This window comes from Pipistrellus hanaki (assembly GCF_964339955.1).
Source record: "Pipistrellus hanaki genome assembly, chromosome: 16".
NCBI classification, from domain to species: Eukaryota; Metazoa; Chordata; class Mammalia; order Chiroptera; family Vespertilionidae; genus Pipistrellus; species Pipistrellus hanaki.
This window is the reverse complement of record NC_140518.1, coordinates 37,984,701-37,997,153: the sequence shown is the minus strand read 5'-3', so window position 1 is coordinate 37,997,153 and position 12,453 is coordinate 37,984,701. Positions and strand designations below refer to the sequence as shown.

The window sequence follows — 12,453 nt, the reverse complement described above, 5'->3', positions numbered from 1 at the left end:
GAAAAGTCCCAGGTTCGATTTCGGTCAAGGGCATGTACCTTGGTTGCGGGCACATCCCCAGTAGGAGGTGTGTGGGAGGCAGCTGATCAATGTTTCTCTCTCATTGATGTTTCTAACTTTGTCCCTCTCCCTTCCTCTCTGTAAAAATGCAATAAAATATATTTTAAAAACTAGGAGGAACAATTGCTGTAGCTATGAGGATAAAGATAATTTCTGAGCTTCCTGGTAGACCAGGCAGAAAAGGAAATGGTTCATTACCTATTGTATTTCATACACACACATGCACATATATTATTATTAGCTATAAAAACAACGTTCTAGTCCTTTCATTAGTTCTTAAATTTTGTTGGTTTTAGAGAGCGGAAGAGAGAGAGTGAGAGAAACATGGATTTGTTGTTCCACCTGCTTATGCATTTGCTAGCATTGGCTGCCTCTGTGTGTGCCCTGCCTGGGGCTTGAGCCCACAACCTTGGCATATGGGGATGATGCTCGAGTGGACTGAGCCACCGGCCAGGGCCTTGTCCTCGCAGGGAGCCAGGTTTTCCAGGCATCAGGCCTAACAGCTGCTCAGGTGCGGCCTGGAGGGCAGGGTTCTCGGCTTCCCTGCTGCCGCTGTCCAGTCTGACCGGCTCCCCCAGAAGGCCGCAGCCGCAGAGGAAATGAACCATCGCTGGTCCGGCCGGCGGCCCCTTCCCTCTGACTCGGGCCTCGGGGGAAGGCTGAGGAGGGTGCTAAGAGTAATGGCCACGTCCTGGACAGGACAAAAGGACAGCTTAACAAATGCTTTTAATATGTTTTTATTGATTTGAGAGAAACATAAACATCGATCGGCTGCCTCCCCCGCTGGGGATCAAGTCTACAACCAGGCAGGTGTCGACCAACCAGCGCTTCTTGGTGTGGAGTCCACACCCAACCACGGGGCGCTCCGGCCAACCAAAGGGGCAGTTTCACAGCCACCCGACCCCAGGGCAGAGTGGGATGCAAAAACCGATCCCCCGGGCAGCGGTTCTGGGGGGTGTGGCTGCCCAGCCCCGGTGATCCCAGGACAGGCGGGGAGCTCAGGCGTGCTCGCTCTGGACTGCGCTGTGCAGGCCTCCGCCCCACAGAGCCCAGGCCTGGGGCGGGGCCGGGACTCTGCCTTTCGGGAGCCTCCCAGGGGATGTGATGTCTTGCTGGGGGAGAAGCTCTGCTCCGCACCATGTTTTTCAAATAATCCTGTCAGCTCGGCTCTGTGTAGAAACACCTTTGAGGCCGTGCTGATGTTCTCTGCTGTTGGCCGAAGGGAGGCATCTGAGCTGGGAAGGCGTGGGCAGGTGAGGCGTCTGGCTGTGAGGCTTAAGGAGAGTCCGCTGAGAAGGTGAAATTACCTAGTTTGTATGCATTTTAAATATTTTTTTTCATTTCAGAGAGGAAGGGAGAGGGAGAGAGAGGTAGAAATATCAATGATGAGAATCATTGATCAGCTGCCTCCTGCACGCCCCCCACTGGGGATTGAGCATGTGCCTGACCGTGAATCGAACCGTGACCTCCTGGTTCATAGGTTGACGCTCAACCACTGAACCACACCGGCCAGGCCCATGCATTATTTTTTAGATTACAAAAGTAATACATACACCTTAACAAAATTCAAGTAAATATGGAAAAACATATGACTCAAAAAAAAAAAAGTTCCCTCTCCATCTCATTCCACAGAGTTCAGAGGGAAGTTTGGATGTAGTCTCCCAAATCTAGGAGGCCCGTCCTTGGCTGGCTGAGGAGACGGTGTGTGAACGGATGGGCACATTGAGGCTCAAATCCTGGCCCCTCTATTGTTTCAACAAACACTGTTTGGATCTTCCTCAGTGTCAGGCAGTGTTTAAAATGCTGGGAATGCGCCAACACCGATTTGGCTCAGTGGATAGAGCGTCGGCCTGTGGACTGAAAGGTCCTGGGTTCGATTCTGGTCAAGGGCATGTACCTTGGTTGCAGGCACATTCCCAATGGGGGGTGTGCAGGAGGCAGCTGGTAGATGTTTCTCTCTCATTGATGTTTTTAACTCTCTATCCCTCTCTCTTCCTCTCTGTAAAAACTCAATAAAATATATTTAATAAAAATAAATAAATAGCCGAGACCGGTTTGGCTCAATGGATAGAGCGTCGGCTTGGTGACTGAAGGGACCTGGGTTCAATTCCGGTCAAGGGCATGTACCTTGGTTGCGGGCATATCCCCAGTAGGGGGTGTGCAAGAGGCAGCTGATTGATGACTCTCTCTCATCGATGTTTCTAGCTTTCTATCTCTCTCCTTTCCTCTCTGTACAAAATCAATAAAATATATTTAAAAAATAAATAAATAAAAATGCTGGGAATGCAATGTCCCTACCCTCAGGGAACGTGGGCCCTGGGGTGGGGCTGGGGGTGGGGACAGCAGACAGCAGGAAGTAAGGGAATATTGATAATTTAAGATGATGATGATGCTGTTAAGCAAAGAAAAGGACTGCCGGGTTTTGTCCTTGCTAGTTTGACCGGTGGCCACACGCCTCTTGGAGGAACATGTGAGTGAGGCTTGAGTGATGGGTGGGCGTGTGTGCGAGGTGGAGAGAGGAACAGCAAGGCGGGAAGAAGTTTGGGTGGGCGGACAGCGGAGGACGAGGGTGCGGCAGGATGGGGGAAGGAAGGTGAATAGCTGGATCAGAGAATACAAGGCCTGAGGACTTTCTATGGGTTTTTAAAATAGTGCCAGAGGCCTGGCTGGTGTGACTCAGTGGTTAAGCATTGACCCAGGAACCAGGAGGTCAGGGTTCAATTCCCAGTCAATGTGGGCTCGTTCCCCAGTGGGGGGTGTGCAGCAGGCAGCCAATCAATGATTCCCTCTCATCGTTGATGTTTCTGTCTCTCTCTCCCTCTCCCTTTTTCTCTGAAATCAATAAAAAATAAAGTAAAATAGTGCCACAGGAAGTCCTATTGGAGGCTGAAAGAAGAGAATGCTGGTGGAGATGGTCCGGTAGGGGGCAGCAGAGGGCCAGTCCCGGGATGGCCGGGAGGGTAGGATGGAGAAGCCGAGTCACTGTGGGTGCCAAAGGGGCAAAGGGCTTTATTCCGAGCCTCGTTTTCCCAGCTGTGAACTGGGAACATAACCACCCCTCCCAGGATTCCGTGAGGAAAAGGGGATAATCCGGGTAAAGCCTTAGGCTCCCTTCCTGGCACTTAGGAAACAGGAATCACATATTTTTAAAAATTCTCACCCAGACGCTCTAGCCACTGAGCCAAACTGCTCAGGGGACACGGAACCATGATTGCCATTGGCTTCATGCGCTAGTCGCACTTACTGGGGAAACTGGAAAGTTAAATACAACCTGGAAGCATTTGGAGTTTTAAGTTTTTCTAAAAGCCAAGTAGGGCCGAAACCGGTTTGGCTCAGTGGATAGAGTGTCGGTCTGCGGACTGAAGGGTCCCGGGTTCGATTCCGGTCGGGGGCATGTGCCTTGGTTGCAGGCACATCCTCGGTGGGGGGTGTGCAAGAGGCAGCTGATTGATATTTCTTTCTCATCAATGTTTCTGACTCTCTGTCCCTCTTCCTTCCTCTCTGTAAAAAAAATCAATAAAATATATTTTAAAAATAAAATAAAAGCTAAGTAGGAGAGAAGCAGGGGGGCCCTGTCACAGAGCCTGTTGTCCCGAGCTGAAGAGGGGGCGCCTGGAGGAGGGAGCCTCGGGGAGAGGCCGGTCACCCCTGTGGAGAGCCAGCCCTGAGCCTCCTCTCTCCCCTCTTCCTGAGGCCGGCGGTGCCCAGGGGACCGGGGCCTGCGGCAGGTGCTGAGGGGGGCCAGGCAGAGGGCGGTGCTGAGGGGGGCCAGGCAGAGGGCGGTGCTGAGGGGGGCCAGGCAGAGGGCGGTGCTGAGGGGTGGGGGGCCAGGCAGAGGGCGGTGCTGAGGGGGGCCAGGCAGAGGGCGGTGCTGAGGGGGGCCAGGCAGAGGGCGGTGCTGAGGGGGGCCAGGCAGAGGGCGGTGCTGAGGGGGGCCAGGCAGAGGGCGGTGCTGAGGGGGGCCAGGCAGAGGGCGGTGCTGAGGGGGGCCAGGCAGAGGGCGGTCCTGAGGGGGGCCAGGCAGAGGGCGGTGCTGAGGGGGGCCAGGCAGAGGGAGGTGCTGAGGGGGGCCAGGCAGACGGAGGTGCTGAGGGGAGCCAGGCAGAGGGCGGTGCTGAGGGGGGCCAGGCAGAGGGAGGTGCTGAGGGGGGCCAGGCAGAGGGAGGTGCTGAGGGGTGAGCCAGGCAGAGGGCGGTGCTGAGGTGGGCCAGGCAGAGGGCGGTCAGGGCCCAGGTGGCCTCATAGCTCAGACGACCCCCAGTGCCCGGCTTGCCCCAGGGAAGGTCTCACTGCCCTCTGGGATGTGGGCCGACCCCGCCTCCTCCCCAGAAGGAGAGGGAGCTCAGCGGCTGGCGGTGCTGCTCGGGAGGAGAAGAAGGAAAAGCCCAGTGGAAGGGGAACTCAGATCTGACTGTGGCCTCAGGCTCTTCCCCCGAACAGCCTCCCCGCGGGGTTCACTGCCCCGGGTCTCCCTCCCTGCCTCCGTCCTCCGGAGCCATCCTCCCGTCCCGGGCAGCCTGGAGCCGGGCACCCCGGCCAGCCCGGAAGGCAATCCTGGGCTCTTCCTCTGCGGCCCCGCCCGGGCGGGCTGTCCTGGCTGCGTCTCCCGCCCTGGCCCTCGCTGCGGGGACTCGCCCGGGCACTGGCCACATCTGGGCCGCACCAAGATCATGACGTCAGTGTCTCCAGCCCCGGAGTCTCTGTGGAATCAGACCCATCTCACCGTCTTCGGGGTCCTGGCGGGTGTGCTGCTGTCAGCCCCTGCCCCCTGCCCCCTGCCCCCCCCTCCCCCCACGGCACATTCAGCAGCCACAGGTCCACGCCATGCCTCTGCCAGCTCCTGCCCAAGCCACCTTCCCGACCTTCCGTCCGGCCTCCCTGAGGCCAACCAGCAGCCTCCTGACCTCACTCCCTCCTCTCAGTGACTCACTCTGACCCCTGACCTATTCCACGGCCAGGCTGTCGGCGTACAGACCTGACTTCACCACTCTCTGAGTTTTATGAGCCCTGCAGCTACTCTTTATTGAACCAGGACCCTTCAGCCCTCAGGCCAAGGCTATCCACTGAGCCACACCAGCTAGGGCAAGGCATAGATTCATAAAGGTAAAGGGTGGATGTAGCAATACCACCATTGTGGCATAGTTTTGTTTTTAGCAACTTTTTAGTTTCTGAGGATTATCTCTAGTATTTTATTTTATTTTAAAAATATTTTTATTTATTTCAGAGAAGAAGGGTGAGAGAGAGAGAGGGATAGAAACACCAGTGATTAGAGAGAATCATTGATCGGCTGCCTCCTGCACGCCCCACACTAGGGATCTGGCCTGCAGCCCAGGCATGTGCCCTGACCTGGAATCGAGCTGTGACCTCCTGGTTCATAGGTCGATGCTGAACCACGAGCCATCTCTGCGGCCTCAGGCCCAGTTCCAGTCCCCGCTGTGCGCTCCCTGCGGCGTGAACCTGGGTCAGCGCTTAGCTCTCAGGCTCTGAGTTTCCCCACCGGCTCTGGGGCTGAGAGGAGTTAATGAACAAAGAGCCCCAGGCCCACAGCCCGAGTCCATGGAGGTTTGTGGGCACCATCTCTGTGCGGGGGAAGCCTGCCCTCCTGCCTCTCCTTACACCCCCCCCCATGTTGCTGGGGAACTTGACTGTCCAGGAGATTGAAGCCCCTCAGCCTGAGCTGGGGAGTCCGGAGGCAGAGCCCCCAGGGAAGCTGGGGCCTAGGCTCAGATGCCAGGGTCACAGGCCCAGGTTGGGCAAGAGCAAAGAACGCATGGGTCCCTCTGCTCCCGGGATATTGGAGACGAACCATTCCGGGAATTCAGAGGCAGACGGGACAGGGGTGAGGGGCAGAGGGGCTGCGCCCAGCCCTCCAGGCTCCCCTGCCGAGCCACGCCAGCAGGAGTGGGTGACAGCGTGTGGAGGTGAGGGGGGCAGACCTGGAGACTCCCCTCCCTGGGGAGGGAGGCAGAGGCAACCCATCCCCCTGCGTCCACCCCCACACCGCCCAGGGCTCCAAATGCACTTCCACCTCTGTTTGAGTCCAAAGTCCCTGGCACTGAGATGCCAGGCTCGGTGCACCAGGGACACACACAGCAGACGCGCGTAAGCACGGGGCTCAGGCCTTGCATGGACCTGCTCCCGCGGCCCGGGGCTGCCTGCACACCCCGCTCTCCAGGCCTCAGCCTCCGTCCTCGCCTGGGATCCGCACAGCACTGAGGGGTCCAGGACTCACCCTCGAGACCGCCAGCAAGTAAAAGGGGAAGGAAGGCCGGAGGACTGAGGGGGGGTGAGTGAGGGGAGGGGGTATGGGACCAGCTGTCAGGGGCGAGGGGCTGGGAGGGAAAACTCCAGGGGATGGGTTTTGGGGGACAGGCCTGGGATGGAATGAGGGGAAGAAGAGAGGGCTGCACGTAGCCACAGGTCACTCAGAAAGGGAAAGGACCCCGTACCCCAGCTCTGTTCAGTCCCAATCTCAACCCAACTTCAGCCTTGACCGGGTCCGGGGTCCAGCCAGCCCCACCATGACAAGAGAGTATCAAGATCTTCAGCATCTGGACGAGAATGACCATCAGGTCAGACGAGGTGAGGGTCGCCGCCATTTCTGAAGGGCGAGCATTGGGTGGCTCGGCTTCTTTCTGTGCCGCTGCCTCTGCCTCTGGCTGCCCCGTCACAGAACACAGCGAGCACCTGAGGTGGAGGAGGTGGAGGGTGTGGGGCTGGCGGCCCTGATTTGGGGATTCGTACCCTTGACCCTTGCCCTGCCACCCACTTCTCAGGGCCCTGGGAGGGGGTGGGCCCATGAGTTTGGGGGGTAATGAAAGGAGTTAGGCCCCTCCTCCTTTCCGCTTTCAACACCAGTGAGCTGTGTGTGTGTGTGTGTGTGTGTGTGTGTGTGATCAGTTTGGTCAAAGGATAAGATTTCTGTGAAGAGGCTGACTGATCTCTGATCTGAGGGAGGATAAGGCCCTCCTACATCGAAAAACAGGCAGTGTGGCTCAGTTGGAGCACCATGGTCACAGGTTCAGTTCCCATCAGGGTGCATAGCTAGGGTGCAGGTTTGATCCCCAGTCGGGGTACATATAGGAGGCAACTGATTGCTGTTTCTCTGTCACATTGATCTTTCCGCCCTCTCTATCTAAAAATCATCACCATCAACAATAATAAAAAGACCCAATTTTTTCTCACGTGGGCAGGAGTGCTGTTGGGGCTGAGCGAGGGGTGGGAGTGGCAGTGACCTCTGATGGGGAAAGGGGACATGAGAATGGAGGGGAGGCCCACACTCCAGCTCTGGAACAGGGCTGCCTGGCGGGAGCAACTGGAGGGACCTGAAGTCTGGCTGCCCCACCTTCTCCGCCCGCCCCGGCCAGAGCAGTGGGGCTCCGGAGGGAGGAAGAAACCTCTGTCTCAGGGAGGAGCCCTGATGCCCCAGCTGGTCTGCAGCTCACAAACTCCATCCTCAAGGCTCTGAAGTTTATCAGCTGCACTGACACAGTCAGGCCACTAGGTGTCAGCCAAAGCCCAGGGCCAGGTTGGGCTCGGGCAGGTCAAAGCTTTGCTTCCATCTGCCACCCCCTTCCCTTCCCCACCTCCAGATGCCTCTGCCTCTCCATCACCCACTGCCGGCATTTCTTCTTCTTCTTTTAAATCCTCACCTGAGAACATGCTTTTATTTATTTATTAACTAAAATATTTCTATTGATTTCAGATAGGAAGGGAGAGGGAGATAGAAACATCAACGATGAGAGACTCATTGATGAAAGAATCATTGATCGGCTGCCTCGTGCACACCCCCACTGGGGATGGAGGTCGCAACCTGTGCATGTGCCCTAACTGGAAATCGAACTGTGACCTCCTGGTTCATAGGTCAATCGATGCTCAACCACTGAGCCATGCAGCTGGTACTTTTATTGATTTTAATGAGATAGAGGAAGGTAGAGGGAGAGAGAGAAGCCTAAGTGCAGGTGCCCAAAACAGCAACCTGGCCATGTGCCCTGACTGAGAACTGAACTCTGACCCTGTGTGTATGGGAGGGTGCTCCGCTCTGGCTGGGACATGCTCGCGCTTCTGAACCCGTGTGATCCCTCCGAGTCCACAGAGGAGCCTCAGCCTGGACCCCAGACCCAGAGCCGCCCAGACTCGGCCGCGGCCCTGAGACCCTCTCCTCTTGCAGGGCCGCCTCCGCGCCGCCCGCCCCTCCAGCGGCTCTGCTCCGGCCCCTGCCTCCTCCTGCTCGCCCTGGGCCTCAGCCTCCTGCTGCTGGTGGTTGTCGGTGTGATCGGATCCCAGAGTGGGTGCCTGGGGCAGGGAGCAATGCTGGGGGGGGGGGAGTGCTGGTAGCCATGACAGTGGACACAGCCCCCTCTTGTCTAACCCACACCTCCTGCCAGACTCCACGCTGAAGGAGGAGATGCGGGCCCTGAGAGAGACGTTCAGCAACTTCACCGCGAGCACCGAGGCCGAGGTCAAGGACCTGCGCGTCCACGGTGAGGGGGGGGGGGACTGCGGGGACTGCGGGGACTGCGGGGGGGCTGAGGGGGGCTGCGGGGACTGAGGGGGGCTGCGGGGGTGCACCGACTGCTGGGGGGCTGTGGGGGGCTGGGGATGCGGGGACACTGAGCACGGTTCTCCCCCAGGAGGCGGAGTGGGCAGGAAGATGAAGTCCTTGGAGTCCCAGTTGGAGAAACAGCAGCAGGACCTGAGCGAAGGTCAGAGAGGGAGCCCGGGTGCCGTGCCTACGGGTGTTACACAGGGTGTGCGCCCACCTGGGTCTCTCAGGCCAAACCAAGGGACTCTTCTTCTCCTTCTCCTCCTTCTCCTCCTTCTTCTCCTTCTTCTCCTTCTTCTCCTTCTTCTCCTTCTTCTCCTTCTTCTCCTTCCCCTCCTCCTCCTCCTCCTCCTCCTCCTCCTCCTTCTTTTTCTTCTTCTTCTTCTTCATTACATGTATTTTTATTGATTTCAGAGAGGAAGGGAGAGGGAGAGAGATGGAAACATCAATGATGAGAACCATTGATTGACTGGCTTTAGCACACCTCCTACCGACTGGGGAATCAAACTGTGACCTCTTAGTTCCTAGGTCAGCGTTCAACCACTGAGCCACACCGGCTGGGCCAAACCAAGGAGAGCTGACAACAAATTCTCCCTCCCCCCCCCCCCCCCTGCAATTCTCAAATGTTATTGACAACGTTTTCTCTCCATCAAACCACGGGGTCTTGTGGCAGGGGCACCTTGACTGCCCTTCCCAGCCGCCAACCACCCCGCCCCTGTGTTCACACCAACCTCTTCCCCTCCTCACTCCCCCTCCCCTCTGTCCCTCCAGATCACGCCAGCCTGCTGTTCCACGTGAAGAGCTTCGTGTCTGACATACGGAGCCTGAGCTGCCAGCTGGCCATCCTCCAGGGCAACGGTGAGGAGGCAGGAGGCCCGGCCCCCACTCTCATCCTGCTTCCCCTGCCCCTGGGCAGCAGCTCAGCCCCCCCCTCCCCTCCCTGCACCCTCAGGCTCTCAGAACTGCTGCCCTGTGAACTGGGTGGAGCACGAAGGCAGCTGCTATTGGTTCTCGCGCACGGCCAAGCCCTGGCCCGAGGCTGAGAAGTACTGCCAGCTGGAGGACGGGCACCTGGTGGTGGTGGGCTCCTGGCAGGAGCAGGTGAGGGCTCCGGGGGCTCGGCGGGGAGCCTGGCTGGCCTCTGGAGGGCTCACCATCCTCCTCTCTCCCCAGAGGTTTGTCCAGCACCACATGGGCCCGGTGAACACCTGGATGGGCCTCACCGACCAGGACGGGCCCTGGAGATGGGTGGACGGGACGGACTACGAGAAGGGCTTCAAGTGAGTGTGCGCCGGGCCGGCCCCCCCGCGCCCCTCCCCGCGCCCCGGCCCGCGGGGGCCCCCGGGCAGGAGGGCCTGGCTTGGCTGAGGCCTGGCCTCCCGGGCCCCATCTGGCTGGTCTCCTTAGGAACTGGAGGCCAGACCAGCCGGACGACTGGACCGGGCACGGGCTGGGGGGCGGCGAGGACTGCGCCCACCTCACCGACGACGGCCGCTGGAACGACGACGTCTGCCGGAGGCCCTACCGCTGGGTCTGCGAGACGGCGCTGGGCCGGCCCACCCCGCGGCCCCCGCCCCCCTAGCTCTCCCTGCAGCCTGCACGGGGGAGGGGGGGGGCTCCTGCGCTGGGCCCCTCCGCCGGGCCTCCTGCCGCTCTGGGGTCGTCCATCCAGGGAGTAAGGGAAGGGAGAGGACGGTGTTGGGGAAGGGCGGGGTTTGCAGGTTATTGTCAACTTTTTTTTTTGAGTAAAAAAAAAAAATGAAACATTCTGAGTTGACTAATTATGGGGAATGGGCTCGGCCGGTGTGGCTCAGTGGTTGAGCATCGACCTGTGAACCCGTGGGTCAGGGTTAGAATCCCCGTCAGGGCTCAATCCCCTGGGTGGGGCGTGCAGGAGGCAGCCCACCAATGTTTCTCTCTCTTCATTGATGTTCCTACCTCTCTATGCCTTATCCTTCCTCTCTCTCTAAAGAAAATCAGTAAACAAAGAAAAGAAAAGAAAAGAAAAGAAAAGAAAAGAAAAGAAAAGAAAAGAAAAGGAAGAATGGGGACGGACTTGCTGGGACAGGGTGCCTGGGCAGGTGCTGGTTAGCGGAGCAGTGAGGCTCTGGCCGGAGGGCGGGCTTCGCTGTTCACCGGCGTGTGGTTTAGGGCCAGTGACTCTGCTCCGAGTCTCAGCGGGAGCGGCCCTTTGCTGGGACCACCCTTCCAGCAGCCCCCGAGCAGCCCCGCCCCGTGGGCAGGTGCTCCCAGGCTCCGACGAAGCTCCTTTAGTCTTTGGAGGTGACAGTGGAGAGAAGCAGTGCCGTGAGTCAAAGCTGAGCCCAGACTCACGAGGAAAACCAGCTCCACGGAAAGGGAGACCCCGGAGAAGCAGAATCCACAGCCTGGGACGGGGGTTAACAGGACAGACAGACCGAGACTACAGACACTTGCGGGTTTATCAGCAAACGTTCACAATCAGCCACAAATAAGCCCCCAGCTAATTCTACAAAGGACCACAATAAAACACAGTTAGACATGAACGAAAAAGGACCTAGACATATGCCTTTCTCACCACCTTTCTCGATAAACGTCAGGAGAAAATCCAAGTAGACGCGAGTGAGTGGGAAGTGAACCAGGAGAGCACCACACGGAGGCCTGGGTGGTCTGACGCAGCTCCCAGGAGGAGCCATCAGAGCCTTCAGCACATTTATCACAAAAACAAGAAAGGATGAGTTGAAATAAGCTGTTTTAACTCAAGAAACTTCAAAAAGAATAACCAAATAAACCCCCAAAATAGAAAAAAAGGAACTTTTTTTTTTAAAGCAAAAACTAATAAAGTAGGATATAAAATTGTAGGTATAACCTACAAAATTAAAATCTGATTCTTGGGAAGGTGAATAAATTAACATGAAGGAGTTTTAGCCAGTTTGGCTCAGTGGATAGAGCGTTGGCTCCTGGAGGAAGGGTCCTGGGTTTGATTCCGGTCAGGTGTACCTACCTTGGCGGCAGGCTTCATCCCTGGACCCGGTCAGGGTGTGTGTGGGAAGCAATCAATTGATATGTCTCTTTCACATTGATGTTTCTCTGTTTCTCTCTCTCCCCCTCTCCCTAAAAAAATCAATGGAAAAATATCCTTGGGGGAGGATTAACTAGAAAGACACCCCCAAAAAACAAAAACGAAAATTGAAGGCGGAACCCCCCCCAAAACAACAACAACACACACACTCACACACACACACACACACACACACAGGACCTTAGAAAGGAGGAAGGTGGGAGTGCAGATACGGAGGGTCTAATCAGATAACACTTCCAGATCTGAGCCAGCGGCCTCAGGCAGTGGTTCCCCACCATCGCTATAACCTGTAGGTTAATCTCTTAGAAGCAAGTTTATAACTTCCAAACCTAGAAAGGGAAAAAATGAAGAAAAAGAATGTTAATTTAAGGCAGGAAGGAAAGGAGAGAAAAAGAAATAAAACTGGTAGATAAGAAAACTAAAAGGTTAGTACATAATCCAAATATGTTGCTGATTATATTAAATGCAAAAGGCTAATTGACCTTGTTAAAGGGAAGGAACTTTCAGAAAGAAATAAAGTCCAACCGTATGCCCCAGAGACACATCTGAAACAGAGAAGTTGAAAGCAGAAGCATGCAGAAGATCTGCCAGGCAAATTCTAACCAAAGCAATGATCATACAAAGTATAGTTTATAACAACAAGTGTTATTGGAGATAAAGTCACTTCCTAGGGATAAAAGGTTTAATTTGAGAGGAAGGTACACTGGTATTAAATTGATGTGTGTGGAATAAGAGCACCATGAGATATTTGAAACAAAAAGCTTTGGAAGTACAAGAACAAAAGGAC

The 12,453-nt window shown here is 56.4% G+C and overlaps 1 protein-coding gene across 2 annotated transcripts; it reads left to right on the top strand.

Annotated features, from left to right (window-relative positions):
- Window positions 1–5,848: 5,848 nt before the first annotated feature.
- On the top strand, window positions 5,849–10,372 carry LOC311611308 (asialoglycoprotein receptor 1-like). Of its 2 annotated transcripts, none has more exons than XM_084863339.1 (9): window positions 5,849–6,346; window positions 6,548–6,642; window positions 8,231–8,347; window positions 8,448–8,543; window positions 8,694–8,765; window positions 9,377–9,463; window positions 9,558–9,706; window positions 9,779–9,885; window positions 10,013–10,372. In XM_084863339.1, the coding sequence occupies exons 2-9, from the start codon at window positions 6,582–6,584 to the stop codon at window positions 10,185–10,187; spliced, it is 864 nt and encodes a 287-aa protein (XP_084719465.1). In that variant the 5' UTR covers window positions 5,849–6,346; window positions 6,548–6,581; the 3' UTR covers window positions 10,188–10,372. The 2 variants fall into 2 exon arrangements, with proteins under 2 accessions (XP_084719465.1, XP_084719466.1); XM_084863340.1 differs by having other exon boundaries at window positions 5,881–6,310.
- Window positions 10,373–12,453: the final 2,081 nt, after the last annotated feature.

Bases quoted from the DNA above. Each gene is read 5' to 3' on its own strand.
- LOC311611308 (XM_084863339.1), top strand. From the start codon at position 6,582: ATGACAAGAGAGTATCAAGATCTTCAGCATCTGGACGAGAATGACCAT. The intron at 8,348-8,447 runs GTGGGTGCCTGG...ACCTCCTGCCAG, and splicing joins CGGTGTGATCGGATCCCAGA to ACTCCACGCTGAAGGAGGAG. The intron at 9,464-9,557 runs GTGAGGAGGCAG...CTGCACCCTCAG, and splicing joins GGCCATCCTCCAGGGCAACG to GCTCTCAGAACTGCTGCCCT.